We start from the raw sequence: 25402 nt of genomic DNA on the forward strand, positions 1-25402 counted from the left end.
AAAAATACTTTGTTTACAAGTCCTGCATTCAACATATGTCTGAATGAGATTTTATGGCATTCTATCAAATAGTTGTTAAGCATTTTCTTTGTCTGAAACACCTACAAATAGCAAACATCCTAAAAGTCTGAATCAGTATTCGCTCTCAAGTTAGAAAAAGGTTTATTGACAAAGCATGTGAGTGATACATTCTCCTGCGTTCATATACTGCCGTGCAGAATACATGAACATTAAACAAATATTTGTTTCCTCAAAAGTAGATGATTCTGCAGATTATTTTTCATCCACCCTTAAAAAAAGACATGTACAAAAAGATAACAGAAGAAAAAGTATTCATCCAGTCTTCACTAAAAGTCAACAAATATGTCGACCCTTGATATGTTTGTGCAATTTTGTGCTGTGAGGTAGTAAAATCTTATAAATCCATTTCAAAGAGAGTCTTCTGTCTGCACATCAAAGACCAAACCATTCCTGTATATCAGCATGGCGATCTCGTTGTCCACTTGTTCGAGATCTGTCATTTCCCCTCCTCTGGATCTCAGTGCCTCCTCTGTAGAGCCGGGACTCGAACACTCCTCACTGGGTCCTCCTGAGTCTCCCCTCTCGTTCTCCACGTCCTCGTCCATGCAGTCATCCCACTGTCTTACGAGGACAGCGGTCTCCTCTGCGTCCTTAGGGACAGACTTGCCCTCTGGATGTAGCGGGTGCAGCGTCAGCTCATGCACCTCCTCCTTTCTTTCTATTAAATCCTGTTGAACATTAGAGAGAAACTTTATTATTGTCATATGAACAGAGAATAAATGTCACTGTACTATGAACTTCTCAGCATACTGCCCTGTTAGTCATATATAGTAGAAAAGTACTCCAAACTAAATAAAAACGAAACAGAAGCTACAAATGTTAGCTGGTTTTCACAGTACAATGGTAGTAACTCACTCCCAAACACTGATTTACTGTACACTGTCTTTACTGTGTCGGAGAAAATGATCAGAGTTCTGCTTTCTGGTCAACTTAACAATTGTTGGTTTTCTCACATCGTCTTACAACGGGACTTTCCTCCGTTTCATCTACTCCCCTGGAAATGTTGTACGTGCAACACATCCAGTCGCACCAGCTGCCTCTCTTCACCTGTCTTTTAATTTTCTACTTAAGCCTCCACACATCCAGCACACACACACATTAGCCAACACATTCTCACTCCCAACTATAGCATGCTAATAGGTATACTAATGTCCTATTAACACATGAGCTGATTTGCTGCCCCATTCTCATCATGTGTTAACTCAGGATGTTTGCTCTTCCTTTCGCCGTCTTTCATTTCTATTAAGTCTCTGCTCGTTCTGTGGTACCTGTTGTCATTTCCCTTTCCCCAATTCATTTTAGCTGAATGTCACACAACTCCCCTCAGTTGATTGGCTGGTTATTTAGATCACCTGTTGCACAGGGTGAGAGTACCGGCTCCTGATTAAGAATTGAGAGCAGCTTGGTGCATTTCCCCTCTTGGCCAATCAGGGTGATGATGCTCTTTCTTTAGGGCATACAAGTGGTGGGGAATTGCACATCCAGGATGTTCTGATTCTTCCTTGACTTAATGCAAACCACTTTTCAGCAGATACTGTCAGCCAGAAACTCTGGTCTTTAGCCCCATTGAGGCTTCTCTGCTGTCTTAACTTCTCTGATTGAGGGTGATTTTGAGATTTCTGAAACAAGCTGGAGTGAATATTTTCACTACCTGTCTAGGAACCATCACCTTACCGTGGTGGAGAGGTTTGTGTGTCCCTATGAACCTGAGAGCTATGTCGTCTGGAGCCTGGTGCTCCTGGTAGGGTCTACCAAGGCAAATTGGTCTCAGGCGAGGGGCCAGACTAAGAATGGTTCAAAACGACCTCATGAAAAAAAGGGAAAGAGAAGGGAGACCCTGCCCGGAGGAAGCCCGGGGCCCCGTCTGGAGCTAGGCCCAGAGGGAGGACCTGACAGCGAGCGCCTCCCATCCATCCATCCTGTGGGCCCACCACTCACAGGAAGAACCGCTGGGGTCGGGTGCGCTGTCACACGGGTGGCAGTGATGGGCAGGGACGAGACCCGGGCAGCAGAGGCTGGCTCTGAGGACGTGGAACGTCACCTCTCTGTGGGGGAAGGAGCCGGAACTAGTGCGGGTGGTGGAGCGCTACCAGTTGGATCTGGTGGGGCTTACCTCTACGCACAGTCTTGGCTCTGGAACCGTACTCCTGGATAGGGGTTGGACTCTATTCTTCTCCGGAGTTGCCCAAGGTGTGAGAAGTCGGGCAGGTGTGGGGATACTCATAAGCCCCCGGCTGAGCACCGCTACATTGGAGTTCACCCCGGTGGACAAGAGGGTCGCCTCCATACGCCTTCGGGTTATGTGAGTAAAACTCTGACTGTTGTTTGTGCCTATGCCCCAAACAACAGTTCGGAGTATCCGGCCTTTTTGGAGACCCTGAATGAAGCCCTGCAGGGGGCTCCAGTAGGGGACTCCGAAGTCTTACTGGGAGACTTTAGTCGTTTGTTGCTGGACTTCTGTGCTAGTCATGGAATGGACATAACAAACACCATGTTCGAACATAAAAATGCTCATAAGTGTACGTGGTACCCGAGCACCCTAGGCCAAAGGTCAATGATTGATTTTGTGATCGTATCATCTGATCTGAGGCCGCATGTTTTGGACACACGGGTGATCACCATCTGGTGGTGAGTTGGATCAAGGGGTGGGGGAAGACTCTGGACAGACCTGGTAATCCCAAACGGGTAGTGCGGGTGAACTGGGAACGTCTGGAGTAAGGCGGCAGCCTCTGCCGTGTCAGAGGCAAAGCAGCGGGTGTGGGAGAAGTTCGGAGAAGGACTTTCGGTCGGCACCAAGGTGCTTCTGGAAAACCGTACGGAACCTCAGGAGGGGGAAGCGGGGAACCATCCAAGCTGTATACAGCAAGGGTGGGATCCTGCTGACTTCGACTGAGAAGGTTAACGGGCGGTGGAAGGAGCACTTTGAGGAACTCCTGAATCCGACTAACACACCCTCTATGGTAGAGGCAGAGCTGGAAGTTGATGGGGACCATCGTCAATTTCCCTGTGGGAAGTCACTGAGGTAGTCAAACAACTCCACAGTGGCAAAGCCGCAGGGATTGATGAGATCCGTCCAGAAATGCTGATGGCTTTGGGTGTTGAGGGGCTGTCTTGGTTGACATGCCTCGTCAACATTGCGTGGAAGTCTGGGACAGTGCCTAGGGGGTGGCAGACCGGGGTGGTGGTGGTTCCCCTATTCAAAAAGGGGAACCAGAGAGTGTGTGCCAACTACAGGGGTATCACATTTCTCAGCCTCCCTGGTAAAGTCTACTCCAAGGTGCTGGAAAGGAGGGTTTGACCGATAGTCGAACCTCTGATTGAAGAGGAACAATGCGGATTACGTCCTGGTCGCGGAACAATGGACCAACTCTTCACTCTCGCAAGGATCCTGGAGGGGGCCTGGGAGTACGGCCAACCGGTCTACATGTGTTTTGTGGGTCTGGAGAAGACCGGGTGATACTGTGGGAGGTGCTGCGGGAGTTTGGGGTGAGGGGGGTCACTTCTGAGGGCCATCCAATCCCTGTATGCCCAAAGCGAGAGTTGTGTCCGGATACTCGGCAGTAAGTCGGACTCGTTCCCAGTGAATGTTGGCCTCCGAGGGGTTGCAGTTCGGTGGCCTGAGGGTCTCATCGCTGCTCTTTGCAGATGATGTGGTCCTGATGGCGTCATCGGTCTGTGAGCTTCAGCAGGCCATGGCTCTCGGCAGGAAACCGGTGGAGTGCCTACTCCGGGTAGGGAATGAGCCCTTACCCTAATTGAAGGAGTTCAGGCACCTTGCGGGTCTTGTTCGCGAGTGAGGGCACGATGGAGAGAGAGATTGGCTGGAGAATTGGAGCAGCGGGGGCGGTATTGCATTCGCTTTACCGCACCGTTGTGACGAAAAGAGAGCTGAGCCAAAAGGCAAAGCTCTCGATCTTCCAGGCGATCTTCGTTCCTACCCTCACCTATGGTCATGAAGGCTGGGTCATGACCGAAAGACGAGATCACAGGTACAAGTGGCCAAAATGGGTTTTCTCAGACGGGTGACTGGCGTCTCCCTGAGAGATGGGGTGAGAAGCTCAGCCATCCATGAGAGACTCGGAGTAGAGCCGCTGCTCCTTTAAGTTGCCAGTTGAGGGGGTTCGGACATCTAGTAAGGATGCCACCTGGCCGCCTCCTTAGGGAGGTGTTCCACGCACGTCCAGGGGGGAAGAGAGCCCCGGAGAAGACCCAGGACTCGGTGGAGAGATTATATCTCCTCACTGGCCTGGGAACGCCTCGGGATCCCCCAGTTGGAGCTGGCGGATATGGTCCGGAGAAGGGAAGTTTGGGGTTCCTTACTGGAGCTGCTGCCCCCGCGACCCGACCCCGGATAAGCGGTAGACAATGGATCTATCTATCTAACCCTATATATATATATATATATATATATATATATATATATATATATATATATATATATATATATATATATAGAAATAAATATATATATATATATATATATATATATATATATATATATATATATATATATATATAGATATATATATATATATATATATATATATATATATATATATATATATATATATATATAGATATAGATCTAGACATATAGATAGATATATAGATATATATCTATATATATATCTATATATATATATATATATATATAGATAGATAGATAGATCTAGATCTTCTGGATCAGCTGAATTCTGGGGAATCAGATGAGCTGTGGTGGATATTGAATAAAAACTCCCACCACGGTGGACGATGAAGTTGTACATCAGTGCAAGTCATTAGCAAAAAGGTTAAAACCCCAAACTTTCCCCAATGCATTTGAAACTTTATAGTAAACTTCTAAATGACTAAAGATTCAGCTGTCCAGGTTTCAGGCAGCTGGATGTGAAACAGGTCTTGCAAATCCCAGTATAGAACCGTCTCTTACCTGGCTCTCTGGTTGATAAGGGATGAAATCTGGAATAACAGGTGTCGGCACAGGAGAGAAGATCTTGTTTTTGATTCTAAGTGTTTGAACAGAGTTAAGAACAAAACAAAAAAGGATGACCGGCTGATTTAAAGATTGCAGATAAAACAGAAACTCAGACAAACCAAATTCCTGAAAGCTGCTATATATGGCATTTATTCTGTAACACATTCAAAACCTTTAAATAAAAGCAGCACAGGCGGAACTAATGCTGACCAACTTATACCATCAGAGTAATTTGGTACTATGATCACAAAAACAATTCTACATAGCTTTAAAGATAGTCAGAACATGGTGACTTCACAACAGCATTAGTCTTAGTGTGAATCAGCCGTCAGTCCTGATGCATAGGTTTATTAATAGGTTTGTCTCAAAACAAAGGATTTTTACAGAAGGGGTCACCTACCTCTTCAAGATACAGGTGCACATTGTTGTGAGCAAAAAGAACAGAAACAGCAAGCTGAGACTCCACCACACTAATTTCAGGGAAAAAAAAAAAATATTTGTTTGCACCCACATGTGGGAAAACATTGATTTTTCCAAAAAATAACAACTACAAAGCTGTTTTAATACCATTCCCAAGCTTCTCTGGCAGCACGTCGATAGTTACTGTGGCTGCAGGTCCTTCCCCCACTCGTGTCACTCCAACCAGGCTGATGTTGTATTTCGCTGCCGGTGTCAAGTTTTCCAGGCGATATCTCATCACTGAGGCTGATATGTTATGGCACTCTGATGAAATGACATTTAGAAAATCATACAGAAAAACACATGCTGCTGTCAGTTAAACACATGTGGCTGTGTTATTAGTAAGTCTCACATGCTGTAAGTGAACATTTGTTATTCAATCAGAAGTATCAAAAGTTGGTGAAATATTGTGCATTTGCAGTTCAATATACAATTAAACAAGTAAATCTAATAATTACATTACATTACATTTAACAGACTCTCTTATCCAGGGCGACTTACAGTGAACTAACTACAGGGACAGTCTCTCTGGAGCAACTTGGGGTTAAGTGCCTTGCTCAGGGGCACAATGGTGGCAGTCCTGGTATTGAACTCACAACCAATAATATAATAGGTTTCTTTCAGTTAGCTCTACAAAACTTTTAGCTTTGCAAAAAGCTACAGATGAGTAAAGTAACGTGACTTCACACCTTTCGGCTCATCCTGCGAGCTGATGTTCACGCTGCAGAGGCTGTAGTGTGTGAGGAAACCTTGCTGGTCCACAGAGGGAATCGCTTTCCAAGACAAGTTAGCAGAAGTGTGTGTTTCACTAAAAACAATGAAGTCCTGAGGTTCTTTGAGTGGAACTGAAGAGAAAAAGAAAAATGTTGGTTAAAAACTACTTCATTCTTGGATGTTAAACTTGGCTGTGCTTTATGAAACTCGATGCACCGATCTGCACTGGATCAGTGTCAGCACCATAACTCATAACTGCCCTGGGGACTGGCAACATGAGACCACGAAAGTCATGTAAATATACATATCCATATACAAGAATTGAAATTGGAAATGAAAAGAAGCTCATTATTGGCCAACACCTGATGACAGTACCACCCCTGACTTGACTGTTTGATAAATTGTATTCAAATCTCATTTAAAGACACTTACCACCTTCTTTCTGATAAAAGAGGCACATTTGAACTGTCTTTGGTTTCCCACCATCACATCTGTGTTCATAGTAAAGGTAGCGAACGTAGTCTTTCATATCTGAGACACAAACAGATTCATAGTTATACTTATATTTATAAGTGTGTCCCAACATTAAATGAACAAGATAAAAGTTATTGATCAAAACATCTGGTTAAGATTTGTTGAATGTGTCTATTGTCTTTATCCCTCTGGAGAGCCGAGGTGATGAAGCTCTGTGGTCAAAAGCTTTAGACACAACTTACTCATTTCTATATGCTTCCTTTGTCTTTTCCTCTTCCTTGATGTTAAGGTCATCACGTTTTCTGGCCTCGAATCTCCATCTTGAAGCTCGTACCACTCAAGGCAAGTTTTCTTATCCAAATCTTCATCCAGTAACGTTTTGTCACAAACTGGAGGAGAAAATAAATAACATCCTTTAAGATCGACTGAAGGATAAATATACATGATATGTGTCACACACACATGCATAGAACACACACAAATACAACACACACACACAAACAAACAACACACACACACTTTGGCTTACTTTGTAAGTCTGCAGCAGGTTCGGCCGGTACTTGTAAGATTGCTGGGGAAGATTTCCCCGCTGCGTTTGCGCCGATAACAGAGATGCTGACGGCAGAGTACGAGACATAAGTAGTGTATGTAGTCGTGTGGATGAGATCTCTCTTTTTCTTACAAGGACACCCACTAGAAGACTGTGTGTCATTCAGACTGTACGTCACTGCATGTGGCATCGGCTGAAGAGCAGAAGAGATAAACACAACAAAAACTGAACCGACTGAACAAGGCAGCGGTTAACATGATCAACTCTGAGTGGTTCAGCGCAGCCAGGGGGCAACAGGTGAAACAGTGAAGTCCAAGAACACAAAGTGGTAGAAACACCACACACTGTTGGTCCTAAAGCCAACATTTAGAGAACAAATAATACAGTTATGTACAAGGTTTCATACCATATGAACAAGTGATGTTGAGTGTTTCTTTTACTTGTGTAATGGCAATCAGTGCTATTTTATAAATGAGGTGAGTCGCAACATTTTGAAATTGTGCAATTCTGCTAAGTTGTGCGTGCTGCTTCCACTGCAGTTACACATTTCTTTCCTATTGTCTGAATTAAAGTACATGTATGTGTATAATGGGCCGTACTTGAACATCTTATAAGATGTATTTTATATTATTCAAACTTCACTTGAATCTTTTGATTTTCTTGTTTAAAGACATATCATGACGCACTATTCGATTATGTTTTTCACATGTTATTTAGTTTTTTGTCTCTCTTTGGTCAAGTGACTTATATACAAAACAATTAAACAAAAACTGAAGCTAAAACCCTTTTTTAATAGTACAATGTACACATTAAAGGTACAGTGTATTGCCAGATTAAGTTTAACTACGTACATTGTGAACATGAGGAATATATATCTGCACATAAGTCAGTATGTGCCGGTGAAAAGTAATAATTCTTGAACGTGCGTTTCTCTATTCTCGACCTACAAGTGTGAATGTGTTGGTGTCGTTTTCCCGTCACTGGTTTACCTTCCACGTTAGCGTCACTGCTCGAGTCCCATTTAAAAGTCTTTGCATCATGGTGACTTCAGGTTTTTGTTCAAGCTCTGCAATAAAAACACAATATATAATTGAGTAAGCTATTTATGTTGTGAAAATGTAAATCTACTTTGAATCTTAAAGCTGCATCTGCTCACATGTTTACATCTGCAGAAGCAGGATGGAGGCACTTGTGTGCATTTTGCAACAATTCAACCTAGGTTGGGTAATGTAATTTAGAAAAAAAACGTTTTATATATTTGATATATATATATATTTGATATATATATATATATATATATATATATATATATATATATATATATATATATATATATATATATATATATAAAGTACTAACAATAGCCATATTCGTTGTTTACGTCCATAATGCTAATTTTGTGCTAAGTCTGTCAGTAATGCAAACTTGCCGACTTTCTCGCAATGAGCTAGCACTGCTTGCTACTTTCTTTGGAAAAGAGTTGGCAGCACTGGGCTGGTTTGTGCGGTTAGATAAGTCTAAAAATATAACTCACTCTTGTTGGCTTCTTTTAGGTTACTTAGCTAAGCTTTAAAACCCCAGAAATGTAAAATATTGTAAATGTTTAGGGGTTTTTGGGGTTGGGGGAAGAGTCAGTCTTCTCTGGACCAGAGACACTTTGTGATTTGTGAAGCCACAAACTATTTTAATCACAACACTGGATGTCCAAAGTGCGTACCAAAACCCTTTGAGATCTATGAGTTCACCTGCAGGAACAATCACCACTGGAGACCAGTCGCTCCACAGTGGGTTAGGGGCCTGAGTGGACCGTTGTCTGATTTTAACCTGGTAATCTGAATCCTTCAACAGATTCTCAACAATGACATGGTCTGTTTGGAGAAAAACAAAAACAGAAATATTTCATGAATTTCACAGAATCTATTCAAAAATCTATATTTTAATCTTTATTATTGTGTTTTTATTAACAAATCAACAAACCACATGAAAAGACCAAAGCCAACAATGAATTAAACCAATTAAAACTATTTCCAAAGTCTGATACATCTTATTCCTCTGTGACAGAGCTCTCCATTGTTGTCCAACAACTATTAAAAACATCAGGATGTGAACCTCACTGTTGCACTGTGACATCTTTCTTCTTTACAACGAAGCAGGCAACTGCAGTGCATTTTGAGTGAATCCAACATTCACTGTCTTGTATTATTATTGTGCATATCAGGACGCGGTTGAAAATAATCCTCAGAAAATGCATTATTTTGTACAGTTTGTGAATTGTTTGTAGAAAACTACAGTGCCTAGCTGTTTTAGTGAATCTTACTCATGTCTTGTGATCAGCTTTTATAGATTTACATCAGACATAGATTTATGTTGGTTTTCTGTCTTTTTGTGGGATTTGTTGAAAATAAAATAAATTAAGAATTATTCATTGAACTATATACAGTGTATATATATACACAGAAAGACAAGGACACACTCACATATAGAAGTTTCACTGGTGGTATTCTTTGTTATCTGTTATAAAGGTAAAAGTTTAAGTAAGTTAACTAGCTTTAACAGCTTCAGAAACATTACATTTGATAACAAAATCTGCCTCACTTTTCCCCATGATTCTGTGGGCCGTGCATCTCGGCGGAACAGGATTTCGGCTGAAGCTGGATGTTTCTTCTCTGCAGCTGCCCAGCTTAAGCTGAGGTTGTTTTTTAACCAGGACATGGAAATATCTTTTGGTGCTTCATACTTAACTGTAGAGGAAAGGCACAAATATTGTGATGTTTGTTTTTTGCATCTATTTATATATACTTTTGTTATTTATCTACAGTAACATTGGTAGTGAAAAGGACAGTGTTTTAATCTCTAATGTTGTGAAATAAGAGGCGTATCCAGTACCCGTGTGCCCGAGTACAACAGACGTCCCGGTCGATGTGCAGCTGGAGTTTCCTACATGAGCTTTCACCAAAATGTCAACAGTGTCGTATATGATTTTAACGTCTTCCCCGTTGATCAAAGTCGAGGTCTCCTTGATGTTCTTCCTTTTTATATTGGAGCTGAATTTTGACCCCATTGAAAATAGCAGAAAGACATGTGCTTACCATTAGACAGAAGGACCACTTTACATTCAAATTTCCCCATTTGTTTCCCTCAGGTTGCTTTAAGATACATAAAAAAAAACAATCCCAGGTAGCTGTTTCCCCCTTTAAATTAAGCTAAACTAACCGTCTCCTAGCTGTAGCTTCATGATAACTGCACAAACATGACATCTAACTCTAAGCAAGAAAGCTTGAACAAAGTTGTTAGTTCATGTTACCATTTCAAAATGTTGCAGCTCAAACACAGAACAATACTCACTTAATGTAAAGATCGAATGTCACATTGCTCTCAGTGGTGTTCATCATGCTCCATTCACACCAGTAAACAAACTCTTCAGTTTTTCTTCTGAAGCACTCAGGACTGGAAGGAGCCTCACATGCTGACCCTCAGGAGTAACACATTTCAAATGATCTCATTTATTATTTTATAACATTTATCTAACTGAGTTTAGAAATGAACAAAGACATTTTCTTCAGCCACAAACCCAGAAATATAAAAGGCAGCAGTTGCACTTCTCTTGTTCTATTTAACATATTATATTGTCATTCCACTTAAAAGTTACCTCTTAAGTATATTCTTTTAATTTCCTCATTATATTTAAGTTCTACTATAAAGCACTTTTTAAAACACTATACAGACAAGGTTAGAGGTTTGGCTTTCTGCTGAGCAGTGAAACTGAGAAGTCAAGCTCAAAATGAAGAATGCTGTTTACCTATTTAGGTCCTATTTATAAAAGAAATAACTCACCAATATGGGAAATATCAGTTTAGATAAAACTATGAAGGATAGCGCTTCAATACGGCTGCACAGAGCAGCGCAGTGCAGATACAATATGTTAGTGTAAACCACGAGATGCTGATAAGCTAACCAACATTTTGTGGCTGATTTTTAACTTTTACTGAACGAGGACTTTCACTTGCATTATTATTCTGCGTTGTGTTTTGACATGACCAGATAAAGGTTAACAGTGAAAGCTATCATAAGGTCAGTAAAGTGAAGTAAGAGAAGAAAAGCTAAAGAGAATGTATTTACCTTTGCTGATCGTTGTAAGGAACAAAAACACAACAATGTATTCATGTAGTGAACTCCAGCATTTCAAAGTTTCCATGAGGTATAGTGAATAGTCTCGAAGGCTCATTCTTCAGCGTGTGACAGCCCATTTATTCCACCTGCCTTCATGTAACTCAGTTGTCTTTCTCAGAAATGTCAGACAAGTTTCATGTCCCTCAGGTTATATGAGCTGCAGCAAAAACCACAGGTGTCTGGTTGGGGGAAGCTTTTTGTTTGACACACTGGCAGACACAACAGCCATTCTGAAAGTGTCGACTCTTTGAAGTCCTTTTGTAGATTTATTTTCTTCTTTTAAAGGTAATTTGCCTACAATTGTTGCAGGCTCCACGTCAAACTGGAGGAGACTCTTGATACTACAGCAACAGAGTACAGACACGTACTGCACGTCTGTCTGGGCTTCTATGTCTGCCACTAAGTGAGCTGCATGCAGAAAATCCTCTTTTCAAAGAATTAATCTGAACAAAGAAAATCATAAAATGTGAGTTACACCAAACTATAACTTTAACTTTAACCAAACTGACATATTAACTGAGAAGTTAACCTTTTTAATGATAATAATAATAATAATAATAATAATAATAATAATAATAATAATAATAATAATAATAATAATAATACATTGTATTTATAGGGACACTTTTCATTTGAGTAAACAAAACTCAAAGTGCTACAGAGTAAAAAAAAAATGAACTGCAACCTGTTGTACATGTGCACACAAATCTCTCTAAAGTCACATCACGTTGATTTTTGTTGTTGTAAAATATCTAGTTGTAAGGTGTTATAAGGTGTTTTCCTAATCAAACTCCTACTGACAAAGCACTTTGATGGAAGTGGATCAAAGGTAATATGTTCACAAATTGGAATCTGAACATTTTTATTTTATTTTAAACTTTCATCACCGCTCACAAGTGATCGGTTGCTCCTCTCTAGTGCTCCTCTTGTACAGAAGTCACCTTTTCAAGATGAAAGTGCAAGTGTTTTTGTATGAAACTGTAACTTTGTACGAATGGGAAATAGGGCAAAGAATGAGGATGTAAGACTAGGAGAAGTTTCAAGAGTCTCCTCCAGTTTGACGTGGAGCCTGCAACAATTGTAAGCAAATTACCTTTAAAAGAAGAAAATAAATCTACAAAAGGACTTCAAAGAGTCGACACTTTCAGAATGGCTGTTGTGTCTGCCAGTGTGTCAAACAAAAAGCTTCCCCCAACCAGTCACCTGTGGTTTTTGCTGCAGCTCATATAACCTGAGGGACATGAAACTTGTCTGACATTTCTGAGAAAGACAACTGAGTTACATGAAGGCAGGTGGAATAAATGGGCTGTCACACGCTGAAGAATGAGCCTTCGAGACTATTCACTATACCTCATGGAAACTTTGAAATGCTGGAGTTCACTACATGAATACATTGTTGTGTTTTTGTTCCTTACAACGATCAGCAAAGGTAAATACATTCTCTTTAGCTTTTCTTCTCTTACTTCACTTTACTGACCTTATGATAGCTTTCACTGTTAACCTTTATCTGGTCATGTCAAAACACAACGCAGAATAATAATGCAAGTGAAAGTCCTCGTTCAGTAAAAGTTAAAAATCAGCCACAAAATGTTGGTTAGCTTATCAGCATCTCGTGGTTTACACTAACAGATTGTACTTAAATATAATGAGGAAATTAAAAGAATATACTTAAGAGGTAACTTTTAAGTGGAATGACAATATAATATGTTAAATAGAACAAGAGAAGTGCAACTGCTGCCTTTTATATTTCTGGGTTTGTGGCTGAAGAAAATGTCTTTGTTCATTTCTAAACTCAGTTAGATAAATGTTATAAAATAATAAATGAGATCATTTGAAATGTGTTACTCCTGAGGGTCAGCATGTGAGGCTCCTTCCAGTCCTGAGTGCTTCAGAAGAAAAACTGAAGCGTTTGTTTACTGGTGTGAATGGAGCATGATGAACACCACTGAGAGCAATGTGACTTTCGATCTTCACATTAAGTGAGTATTGTTCTGTGTTTGAGCTGCAACATTTTGAAATGACGACATCTACTCAACCAACAACTTGTCCATGGTGATTTTCTTTTGTTATTATTTTGTGAATGCGTATTGCTTTGACAAATAATGTAACGATTTGAACTTTGAGCACACCGCCCTCTCCATAGGAAAACAGCGGCAAGACCAGCGCAGAGCGGTTTTACCTCTGATCATGTGAATGCAGCGATGTTTAATCATGTTTAATGAGAAGATTGATACCACTCTCGATTTCTCTACTGAAAGAAAGTGAAGCTACAGCCAGGACATGGTTACCTTAGCTTAGCGTAGATATTGGTAACAGGGGGAAACAGCGCCAACGCGGAAAAGTGGCCATAGACTCTGGTATACTCCAAAATACAGGCTTAATCAGCATTTTGTGAATTTATTTGGCACAGGCTTGAATCTAATGGAAGTTCATTTATACATACAAGTCTTTAAACCAACTTAAGGGAAACAAATGGGGAGACTTTGATGTAAAGGGCTTCATATATATATTCAGCCTAATGTGCAGGTCATGTGGAATGTATTTCTGCCGTTTTCAATTCACTCAAAGCTTTACATATTCACCCACAGTGAAAGAAAATTTGGGAGCATTAAGAAGACCTGGATTCAGTTCGACAAGGAAGAGATTATTAAAAATCGTAATGTTCATATTTGGGTGGAAGCTCACGTAGGAAACTCCAGCTGCACATCGACCAAGACGTCTGTTGTACTCGGGCACACGGGTACTGGATACGCCTCTTATTTCACAACATTAGAGATTAAAACACTGTCCTTTTCACTGCCAATGTTACTGTAGATAAATAACAAAAGTATATATAAATAGATGCAAAAAACAAACATCACAATATTTGTGCCTTTCCTCTACAGTTAAGTATGAAGCACCAAAAGATATTTCCATGTCCTGGTTAAAAAACAACCTCAGCTTAAGCTGGGCAGCTGCAGAGAAGAAACATCCAGCTTCAGCCGAAATCCTGTTCCGCCGAGATGCACGGCCCACAGAATCATGGGAAAAAGTGAGGCAGGTTTTGTTATCAAATGTAATGTTTCTGAAGCTGTTAAAGCTAGTTAACTTACTTAAACTTTTACCTTTATAACAGATAACAAAGAATACCACCAGTGAAACTTCTATATGTGAGTGTGTCCTTGTCTTTCTGTGTATATACAGTATATCTCAAAAGTGAGTACACCCTTTAGATTTTTGCAAATATTCTGTTATATCCTTTCAGGGGATAACATTATCCTACTGAAACTTTGATATAACTTAAAGTAGTCAGTGTGCTGCTTGAATAACAGTATAGATTTATTGTCCTTTGAAAATTACTCAGTACACAGCTGTTAATGTCTAAACAGCTGGCAACAAAAGTGAGTACACCCCATAGTGAACATGTCTAAATTGTGCCCAAAGTGTCAATATTTTGTGTGACCACCATTGTTATCTAGCACTGCTTTAACCCTCCTGGGCATGGAATTCACCAGAGCTGCACAGGTTGCTTCTGGAATCTTCTTCCACTCCTCCACGACGACATCACGGAGCGCACGGATGTTGGACACCTTGCACTCCTCCACCTTCCTCTTGAGGATGCCCCACATGTGCTCAATTGGGTTTAGGTCTGGAGACATACTTGGCCAGTCCATCACCTTAACCTTCAGCTTCTTCAGCAAGGCCGTTGTCATCTTGGAGGTGTGTTTAGGGTCATTATCATGTTGGAAAACTGCCCTACGGCCCAGTTTCCGAAGAGAGGGGATCATGCTCTGCTGCAGGATGTCACAGTATATATTGGAATTCATGTGTCCCTCAATGAAATGCAGCTCCCCAGTGCCGGCAGCACTCATGCAGCCCCAGACCATGATGCTGCCACCACCATGCTTGACTGTAGGCAAAACACATTTGTCTTGGTACTCCTCACCAGGGTGCCGCCACACACGCCGGACACCATCTGACCCAAACAGGTTTATTTTGGTCTCATCAGACCACAGGACATGGTTCCAGTAACTCATGTTCTTGGATTCATTGTCTTCAGCAAACTGTTTGCGGGCTTTCTTATGCATCGGTTTCAGAAGGGGCTTCTGTCTGGGGCGACGGCCATACAAACCGATTTGATGCAGTGTGCGGCGTATGGTCTGGGCACTGACAGGCTGACATCCCACTTCTGCAACCTCTGCAGCAATGCTGGAAGCACTCGCACGTCTATTTTTGGAAACCAACCTCTGGATATGACGCTGAGCACGTGGACTCAACTTCTTTGGTCGACCCTGGCGAGGCCTGTTCCGAGTGGAACCTGTCCTGGAAAACCGCTGTATGATCTTAGCCACTGTGCTGCAACTCATTTTCATGGTGTTGGCAATCTTCTTATAGCCAAGGCCATCTTTGTGAAGCGCAATAATCCTTTTTTTCAGCCGCTCAGAGAGTTCCTTGCCATGAGGTGCCATGTTGTCCAGCATTCAGAGAGAATTGTGCCCAAAACACCAAATTTAACAGCCCTGCTTATCATTTACACCTGAATCCTTGTAACACTAACGAGTCACATGACACCAGGGCGGGAAAACAACATCATTGGGCACAATTAGGACATGTTCACTATGGGGTGTACTCACTTTTGTTGCCAGCTGTTTAGACATTAACAGCTGTGTACTGAGTAATTTTCAAAGGACAATAAATCTATACTGTTATTCAAGCAGCACACTGACTACTTTAAGTTATATCAAAGTTTCAGTAGGATAATGTTATCCCCTGAAAGGATATAACAGAATATTTGCAAAAATCTAAAGGGTGTACTCACTTTTGAGATATACTGTATATACACTGTATATAGTTCAATGAATAATTCTTCATTTATTTTATTTTCAACAAATCCCACAAAAAGACAGAAAACCAACATAAATCTATGTCTGATGTAAATCTATAAAAGCTGATCACAAGACATGAGTAAGATTCACTAAAACAGCTAGGCGCTGTAGTTTTCTACAAACAATTCACAAACTGTACAAAATAATGCATTTTCTGAGGATTATTTTCAACCGCGTCCTGATATGCACAATAATAATACAAGACAGTGAATGTTGGATTCACTCAAAATGCACTGCAGTTGCCTGCTTCGTTGTAAAGAAGAAAGATGTCACAGTGCAACAGTGAGGTTCACATCCTGATGTTTTTAATAGTTGTTGGACAACAATGGAGAGCTCTGTCACAGAGGAATAAGATGTATCAGACTTTGGAAATAGTTTTAATTGGTTTAATTCATTGTTGGCTTTGGTCTTTTCATGTGGTTTGTTGATTTGTTAATAAAAACACAATAATAAAGTTTAAAATATAGATTTTTGAATAGATTCTGTGAAATTCATGAAATATTTCTGTTTTTGTTTTTCTCCAAACAGACCATGTCATTGTTGAGAATCTGTTGAAGGATTCAGATTACCAGGTTAAAATCAGACAACGGTCCACTCAGGCCCCTAACCCACTGTGGAGCGACTGGTCTCCAGTGGTGATTGTTCCTGCAGGTGAACTCATAGATCTCAAAGGGTTTTGGTACGCACTTTGGACATCCAGTGTTGTGATTAAAATAGTTTGTGGCTTCACAAATCACAAAGTGTCTCTGGTCCAGAGAAGACTGACTCTTCCCCCAACCCCAAAAACCCCTAAACATTTACAATATTTTACATTTCTGGGGTTTTAAAGCTTAGCTAAGTAACCTAAAAGAAGCCAACAAGAGTGAGTTATATTTTTAGACTTATCTAACCGCACAAACCAGCCCAGTGCTGCCAACTCTTTTCCAAAGAAAGTAGCAAGCAGTGCTAGCTCATTGCGAGAAAGTCGGCAAGTTTGCATTACTGACAGACTTAGCACAAAATTAGCATTATGGACGTAAACAACAAATATGGCTATTGTTAGTACTTTATATATATATATATATATATATATATATATATATATATATCAAATATATATATATATCAAATATATAAAACGTTTTTTTTCTAAATTACATTACCCAACCTAGGTTGAATTGTTGCAAAATGCACACAAGTGCCTCCATCCTGCTTCTGCAGATGTAAACATGTGAGCAGATGCAGCTTTAAGATTCAAAGTAGATTTACATTTTCACAACATAAATAGCTTACTCAATTATATATTGTGTTTTTATTGCAGAGCTTGAACAAAAACCTGAAGTCACCATGATGCAAAGACTTTTAAATGGGACTCGAGCAGTGACGCTAACGTGGAAGGTAAACCAGTGACGGGAAAACGACACCAACACATTCACACTTGTAGGTCGAGAATAGAGAAACGCACGTTCAAGAATTATTACTTTTCACCGGCACATACTGACTTATGTGCAGATATATATTCCTCATGTTCACAATGTACGTAGTTAAACTTAATCTGGCAATACACTGTACCTTTAATGTGTACATTGTACTATTAAAAAAGGGTTTTAGCTTCAGTTTTTGTTTAATTGTTTTGTATATGAGTCACTTGACCAAAGAGAGACAAAAAACTAAATAACATGTGAAAAACATAATCGAATAGTGCGTCATGATATGTCTTTAAACAAGAAAATCAAAAGATTCAAGTGAAGTTTGAATAATATAAAATACATCTTATAAGATCTTCAAGTACGGCCAATTATACACATACATGTACTTTAATTCAGACAATAGGAAAGAAATGTGTAACTGCAGTGGAAGCAGCACGCACAACTTAGCAGAATTGCACAATTTCAAAATGTTGCGACTCACCTCATTTATAAAATAGCACTGATTGCCATTACACAAGTAAAAGAAACACTCAACATCACTTGTTCATATGGTATGAAACCTTGTACATAACTGTATTATTTGTTCTCTAAATGTTGGCTTTAGGACCAACAGTGTGTGGTGTTTCTACCACTTTGTGTTCTTGGACTTCACTGTTTCACCTGTTGCCCCCTGGCTGCGCTGAACCACTCAGAGTTGATCATGTTAACCGCTGTCCTTGTTCAGTCGGTTCAGTTTTTGTTGTGTTTATCTCTTCTGCTCTTCAGCCGATGCCACATGCAGTGACGTACAGTCTGAATGACACACAGTCTTCTAGTGGGTGTCCTTGTAAGAAAAAGAGAGATCTCATCCACACGACTACATACACTACTTATGTCTCGTACTCTGCCGTCAGCATCTCTGTTATCGGCGCAAACGCAGCGGGGAAATCTTCCCCAGCAATCTTACAAGTACCGGCCGAACCTGCTGCAGACTTACAAAGTAGGCCAAAGTGTGTGTGTTTTTTTTTTGTGTGTGTGTGTGTGTGTGTGTGTTGTATTTGTGTGTGTTCTATGCATGTGTGTGTGTGTGACACATATCATGTATATTTATCCTTCAGTCGATCTTAAAGGATGTTATTTATTTTCTCCTCCAGTTTGTGACAAAACGTTACTGGATGAAGATTTGGATAAGAAAACTTGCCTTGAGTGGTACGAGCTTCAAGATGGAGATTCGAGGCCAGAAAACGTGATGACCTTAACATCAAGGAAGAGGAAAAGACAAAGGAAGCATATAGAAATGAGTAAGTTGTGTCTAAAGCTTTTGACCACAGAGCTTCATCACCTCGGCTCTCCAGAGGGATAAAGACAATAGACACATTCAACAAATCTTAACCAGATGTTTTGATCAATAACTTTTATCTTGTTCATTTAATGTTGGGACACACTTATAAATATAAGTATAACTATGAATCTGTTTGTGTCTCAGATATGAAAGACTACGTTCGCTACCTTTACTATGAACACAGATGTGATGGTGGGAAACCAAAGACAGTTCAAATGTGCCTCTTTTATCAGAAAGAAGGTGGTAAGTGTCTTTAAATGAGATTTGAATACAATTTATCAAACAGTCAAGTCAGGGGTGGTACTGTCATCAGGTGTTGGCCAATAATGAGCTTCTTTTCATTTCCAATTTCAATTCTTGTATATGGATATGTATATTTACATGACTTTCGTGGTCTCATGTTGCCAGTCCCCAGGGCAGTTATGAGTTATGGTGCTGACACTGATCCAGTGCAGATCGGTGCATCGAGTTTCATAAAGCACAGCCAAGTTTAACATCCAAGAATGAAGTAGTTTTTAACCAACATTTTTCTTTTTCTCTTCAGTTCCACTCAAAGAACCTCAGGACTTCATTGTTTTTAGTGAAACACACACTTCTGCTAACTTGTCTTGGAAAGCGATTCCCTCTGTGGACCAGCAAGGTTTCCTCACACACTACAGCCTCTGCAGCGTGAACATCAGCTCGCAGGATGAGCCGAAAGGTGTGAAGTCACGTTACTTTACTCATCTGTAGCTTTTAGCAAAGCTAAAAGTTTTGTAGAATCTAACTTAAGAAACCTATTATATTATTGGTTGTGAGTTCAATACCAGGACTGCCACTATTGTGCCCCTGAGCAAGGCACTTAACCCCAAGTTGCTCCAGAGAGACTGTCCCTGTAGTTAGTTCACTGTAAGTCGCCCTGGATAAGAGAGTCTGTTAAATGTAATGTAATGTAATTATTAGATTTACTTGTTTAATTGTATATTGAACTGCAAATGCACAATATTTCACCAACGTTTGATACTTCTGATTGAATAACAAATGTTCACTTACAGCATGTGAGACTTACTAATAACACAGCCACATGTGTTTAACTGACAGCAGCATGTGATTTTTCTGTATGATTTTCTAAATGTCATTTCATCAGAGTGCCATAACATATCAGCCTCAGTGATGAGATATCGCCTGGAAAACTTGACACCGGCAGCGAAATACAACATCAGCCTGGTTGGAGTGACACGAGTGGGGGAAGGACCTGCAGCCACAGTAACTATCGATGTGTTACCAGAGAAGCTTGGGAATGGTATTAAAACAGCTTTGTAGTTGTTATTTTTTGGAAAAATCAATGTTTTCCCACATGTGGGTGCAAACAAATACTATTTTTTTCCCCTGAAATTAGTGTGGTGGAGTCTCAGCTTGCTGTTTCTGTTCTTTTTGCTCACAACAATGTGCACCTGTATCTTGAAGAGGTAGGTGACCCCTTCTGTAAAAATCCTTTGTTTTGAGACAAACCTATTAATAAACCTATGCATCAGGACTGACGGCTGATTCACACTAAGACTAATGCTGTTGTGAAGTCACCATGTTCTGACTATCTTTAAAGCTATGTAGAATTGTTTTTGTGATCATAGTACCAAATTACTCTGATGGTATAAGTTGGTCAGCATTAGTTCCGCCTGTGCTGCTTTTATTTAAAGGTTTTGAATGTGTTACAGAATAAATGCCATATATAGCAGCTTTCAGGAATTTGGTTTGTCTGAGTTTGTTTTATCTGCAATCTTTAAATCAGCCGGTCATCCTTTTTTGTTTTGTTCTTAACTCTGTTCAAACACTTAGAATCAAAAACAAGATCTTCTCTCCAGTGCCGACACCTGTTATTCCAGATTTCATCCCTTATCAACCAGAGAGCCAGGTAAGAGACGGTTCTATACTGGGATTTGCAGCTGTTAAGACCTGTTTCACATCCAGCTGCCTGAAACCTGGACAGCTGAATCTTTAGTCATTTAGAAGTTTACTATAAAGTTTCAAATGCATTGGGGAAAGTTTGGGGTTTTAACCTTTTTGCTAATGACTTGCACTGATGTACAACTTCATCGTCCACAGTGATGGGAGTTTTTATTCAACTTCTACCACAGCTCATCCGATTCCCCAGATTTGAGCTGATCCAGAAGATTCCTGAGAACCAGTTCCCAACGACATAAAAAAAAAAAAATTATTTACTTGGAGAAACAAATCTCACAAATGCCTTCACAATGAAAAAAGTCTCTTTAATAATAAACAAATGCATCTTCACTTATAATAAATTGCCTCTTTAATAGTAAGGAAATGTGTGTGAAGGGGGTTTGATAAAAACATAAAACAATAACCTTAAACAAAATAAAGCCTGCAGACTTTAGGTTATCATTAGGAAAGTATAAAGTCTGGCACAAATAGCATTAAATATGCCCTGATACAGATAACGTAGTGGAAAGATGTTTTGTAATATTCACTCCAGCTCATTTCAGAATTCTCAAAATCACCCTCAATCAGAGAAGTTAAGACAGCAGAGAAGCCTCAATGGGGCTAAAGACCAGAGTTTCTGGCTGACAGTATCTGCTGAAAAGTGGTTTGCATTAAGTCAAGGAAGAATCAGAACATCCTGGATGTGCAATTCCCCACCACTTGTATGCCCTAAAGAAAGAGCATCATCACCCTGATTGGCCAAGAGGGGGAATGCACCAAGCTGCTCTCAATTCTTAATCAGGAGCCGGTACTCTCACCATGTGCAACAGGTGATCTGAATAACCAGCCAAACTGAGGGGAGTTGTGTGACATTCAGCTAAAAATGAATTGGGGAAAGGGAAATGACAACAGGTACCACAGAACGAGCAGAGACTTAATAGAAATGAAAGACAGCGAAAGGAAGAGCAAACATCCTGAGTTAACACATGATGAGAATGGGGCAGCAAATCAGCTCATGTGTTAATAGGACATTAGTATACCTATTAGCATGCTATAGTTGGGAGTGAGAATGTGTTGGCTAATGTGTGTGTGTGCTGGATGTGTGGAGGCTTAAGTAGAAAATTAAAAGACAGGTGAAGAGAGGCAGCTGGTGCGACTGGATGTGTTGCACGTACAACATTTCCAGGGGAGTAGATGAAACGGAGGAAAGTCCCGTTGTAAGACGATGTGAGAAAACCAACAATTGTTAAGTTGACCAGAAAGCAGAACTCTGATCATTTTCTCCGACACAGTAAAGACAGTGTACAGTAAATCAGTGTTTGGGAGTGAGTTACTACCATTGTACTGTGAAAACCAGCTAACATTTGTAGCTTCTGTTTCGTTTTTATTTAGTTTGGAGTACTTTTCTACTATATATGACTAACAGGGCAGTATGCTGAGAAGTTCATAGTACAGTGACATTTATTCTCTGTTCATATGACAATAATAAAGTTTCTCTCTAATGTTCAACAGGATTTAATAGAAAGAAAGGAGGAGGTGCATGAGCTGACGCTGCACCCGCTACATCCAGAGGGCAAGTCTGTCCCTAAGGACGCAGAGGAGACCGCTGTCCTCGTAAGACAGTGGGATGACTGCATGGACGAGGACGTGGAGAACGAGAGGGGAGACTCAGGAGGACCCAGTGAGGACTGTTCGAGTCCCGGCTCTACAGAGGAGGCACTGAGATCCAGAGGAGGGGAAATGACTGATCTCGAACAAGTGGACAACGAGATCGCCATGCTGATATACAGGAATGGTTTGGTCTTTGATGTGCAGACAGAAGACTCTCTTTGAAATGGATTTATAAGATTTTACTGCCTCACAGCACAACATTGCTCAAACATATCAAGGGTCGAGATATTTGTTGACTTTTAGTGAAGACTGGATGAATACTTTTTCTTGTTCTGTTTTATCTTTTTGAACATATGTCTTTTTGTAACAGTGTATGAAACTGCAAAATCATCTACTTTTGAGGAAAATATTTGTTTAATATCCATGTATGTTGACATGTTTACCTCAGCACGCCAGTATATGACAGCAGGAGGGTTTAATCACTCTTTTATCAATGCGTGTTTTCAAATTCTGGTCAAATTTTTAGATCAATGAAAATTATGTTGAGAATTTCTTTTGATGACAATAGAAATTCTCAACTATTAGACATGACATGAACAATTTCTACTGGCAACAAATTAGTTGCCATTATTTGTTAATTATTTATCTTTTTTTTGTTTTGTTACTGTAACACCAGTCTCTGATTATGACTGCAAATTAATTTTGTTCCTCAACTTATAACTCAGTTTTTTTACAATAAACATTACAGATTCACAGAGCTGCTAGAGTCGCTGTAGACTTCATGAAACTCTTTAAAGTATAGTAAAATATAATTGAAGCAAAAATAAAGAAAAACAACAAAATTACTAAATTGTTGTCTTTTTAAAACGATGATAATTTGCCAATAAAATACCAGCTTTTCTTTAAGAGTCTGGTCCATTGTTGGTCAGTGTAAAATTAAACTTGAGACTGCTAAAACAAAGAACGAGTGTGTGTGCGTGTGATGGCTGAGCAGCTCAACTGTGAGCTTGTCAAAAGGTGAACATGTGACAGGAAGTGGTCATAAAAAAACCCAATGACCTTAATAAAGGTAGCTCATGCGAGGTAAAATGCTATTTACTCATTACCAAAGACACTTCTGTGGTGTTTTGATCGACCTTGATCAAACTAGAACATTTGTTTTTTGAGAAGTGATGACAGACTTGCATCCTTTTCCACAACACTGCACTTTAATTTCTCTGCAGAAATGTTAACTGGTTCCTGTATTGTTTGGTTGTGGCATGCTTGAGGAGTACGTCATGTTTCTGATAAAACATAATGTGTGGTGAAGAAAATACCATACCATAATACCAAGTATAATAAGGACATGTATTTATTAGATGTGGACTTTCCAGAGTTTATTTGATCAACATTTAGGTATACTTAACTGTTAAATACCATCTAGAGAAGCATGACAAGGCACACCATTGTGTCGGTATCAAGACATGAGGCATGTATGTAAAGAAACAACAACAATAACAACTATCTAAAGAAATAGTTTTTAGACATTTTGGGAACTACACTGCTTCTCTTTCTCTCTGAGACTTAGATGAGAAAATGTCACAAAATAAGACCTTTAAGCTCTAATGCATGTTATACTTGTACAGGTAGCCTAAATAAATTAAACCAAGCGTCTTACCCCTTTTTATTTGATTTCTTCCAAGAATACACTGTAATACTTCAACTTCAACCTGTCAACATTGGTATTTCAAAATAAGGGAAATGTTTTGGCGGACTCCGCCCATATTTTAATAGCTCTCAGCCCCCCAGCCCCTACCCATGTAATGTAAATGTAAACACATAAGGGACGGGTAGGCTCTATACATTCAGGAAATACATGTATGTAAAGTATGTATTACTTGTACAGACATGTTTATACAATTTATGTATTTTATTTATTAGTTAATATCAATGTATTTTATGATGGATGAGTTGTGTGGCTTTCGTTTCCCCCGACGAGGACTTCCTTGTGATGTCAGAGTCGGGAAACATGTCCGCTACACTGCGACTGAAATCATCGCCGAAGCTGAAGGCAACATTATTTTTGGCGCAAAGCATCGACATCTTTCCCTCAGCTCTGATCACTTGGTCTGCCTCCGACACAGTTCTTGTCACACATGAAGTCATTGACAGTGAATGTTTTTGTGCCTCTTGACGTGCTTGTACTTGGACGATTCTTCATGCTGGCGAACATCGCTTATTCCGCCTTGTGCAAAGCTAACATCTGAATGGCACACTTTACAAAAAGCACTGCTTTTTATTAAATAAGGGAAGGCCTCCTCCCATTTGTCTAGTTACTTGCATAAAGTTTTAACTTTTTTGGCAGGTACAACTGCGTCTCCATCTATCTCCCGTTCACTGTGACTCTCATCCACATGTTTCGTCTTCTACTGTGTTATTGTTCCTGTTTTCTTCGTCTGTGTATTTACTTGCGGATAACGTTTTTCAGCTAAAGTTAAACATACGGGATAATCCCGGGAAAAACGGGAGGGTTGACAGGTATGTTAATAGCATAATGTGATATTCAGTAGGTATTTTCAGCTGTCAGAAATATGGACAGCTGTTGTGTTACGCGTGCATTTGTTATGATAGCATGACCCGTTTGCCAAAGTTACGCTGTACAGGAACAGGCAGAGTGGGACTGACAGACACCATTATACCTATAACAAGAGAGTGTAGCATCACAATGATTTTGAAGCAGTTATTTTAATGTAAAATACTTAGATAATGTTGCCTCAAAGAACAGTGATAGAGTTATTTGTGTCTCAGATTTTTTTCTCTTTTTTTTTTTAAACCAATCATACGTGAATTCTCGTTTATACTGTCTTGGTATTTTTG

General features: G+C 39.9%; 2 protein-coding genes across 9 annotated transcripts; one reads left to right on the plus strand and one right to left on the minus strand.

The window, feature by feature from the left end:
• Positions 1-145: 145 nt before the first annotated feature.
• LOC115007368 (interleukin-12 receptor subunit beta-2-like) lies at positions 146-11530 on the minus strand. 3 transcript variants are annotated; one of them, XM_029430197.1, is made up of 15 exons: positions 11370-11530; positions 10596-10716; positions 10137-10294; positions 9846-9991; positions 9728-9761; positions 8996-9118; positions 8240-8316; positions 7230-7443; positions 6943-7089; positions 6659-6757; positions 6202-6357; positions 5621-5776; positions 5454-5523; positions 5009-5084; positions 146-749 (listed from the first exon to the last, which is right to left on the minus strand). In XM_029430197.1, exons 1-15 carry the CDS (start codon positions 11473-11475, stop codon positions 429-431), a joined length of 2004 nt encoding a protein of 667 aa, XP_029286057.1. In that variant the 5' UTR covers positions 11476-11530; the 3' UTR covers positions 146-428. The 3 variants fall into 3 exon arrangements, with proteins under 3 accessions (XP_029286057.1, XP_029286056.1, XP_029286058.1); XM_029430196.1 differs by having other exon boundaries at positions 10596-10722; XM_029430198.1 differs by lacking the exon at positions 11370-11530 and having other exon boundaries at positions 10596-10844.
• Positions 11531-12660: 1130 nt separating this feature from the next.
• On the plus strand, positions 12661-23202 carry LOC115006624 (interleukin-12 receptor subunit beta-2-like). 6 transcript variants are annotated; one of them, XR_003832095.1, is made up of 16 exons: positions 12661-12849; positions 13273-13399; positions 14009-14160; positions 14306-14451; positions 14536-14569; positions 16814-16936; positions 17586-17662; positions 18460-18673; positions 18828-18974; positions 19160-19258; positions 19560-19715; positions 20142-20297; positions 20394-20463; positions 20831-20906; positions 21098-22162; positions 22448-22591. XR_003832095.1 is itself a non-coding variant. In XM_029428930.1 (15 exons), the coding sequence occupies exons 2-15, from the start codon at positions 13438-13440 to the stop codon at positions 22766-22768; spliced, it is 1806 nt and encodes a 601-aa protein (XP_029284790.1). In that variant the 5' UTR covers positions 12665-12849; positions 13273-13437; the 3' UTR covers positions 22769-23202. The 6 variants fall into 6 exon arrangements, 3 of the variants coding, with proteins under 3 accessions (XP_029284790.1, XP_029284788.1, XP_029284789.1); XR_003832096.1 differs by having other exon boundaries at positions 21098-22180; positions 22448-22589; XR_003832097.1 differs by having other exon boundaries at positions 21098-21847; positions 22448-22579.
• The last annotated feature ends 2200 nt before the right edge of the window (positions 23203-25402 follow it).

The sequence above is a fragment of the Cottoperca gobio genome, chromosome 4, assembly GCF_900634415.1.
Source record: "Cottoperca gobio chromosome 4, fCotGob3.1, whole genome shotgun sequence".
Classification (NCBI taxonomy): domain Eukaryota; kingdom Metazoa; phylum Chordata; class Actinopteri; order Perciformes; family Bovichtidae; genus Cottoperca; species Cottoperca gobio.

Excerpts from the sequence above, each read along its gene's own strand:
- LOC115006624 (XM_029428928.1), top strand. The coding sequence starts at position 12,744 with ATGAGCCTTCGAGACTATTCACTATACCTCATGGAAACTTTGAAATGC. Across the intron at positions 20,464-20,830 it reads TGCACCTGTATCTTGAAGAG|AATCAAAAACAAGATCTTCT; the intron begins GTAGGTGACCCC and ends TCAAACACTTAG. Across the intron at positions 20,907-22,447 it reads CTTATCAACCAGAGAGCCAG|GATTTAATAGAAAGAAAGGA; the intron begins GTAAGAGACGGT and ends AATGTTCAACAG.
- LOC115007368 (XM_029430196.1), bottom strand. The coding sequence starts at position 11,475 with ATGAGCCTTCGAGACTATTCACTATACCTCATGGAAACTTTGAAATGC. Across the intron at positions 7,444-8,239 it reads CAGTGACGCTAACGTGGAAG|CCGATGCCACATGCAGTGAC; the intron begins GTAAACCAGTGA and ends TCTGCTCTTCAG. Across the intron at positions 5,524-5,620 it reads GCCAGAGAAGCTTGGGAATG|TGTGGTGGAGTCTCAGCTTG; the intron begins GTATTAAAACAG and ends CCCTGAAATTAG.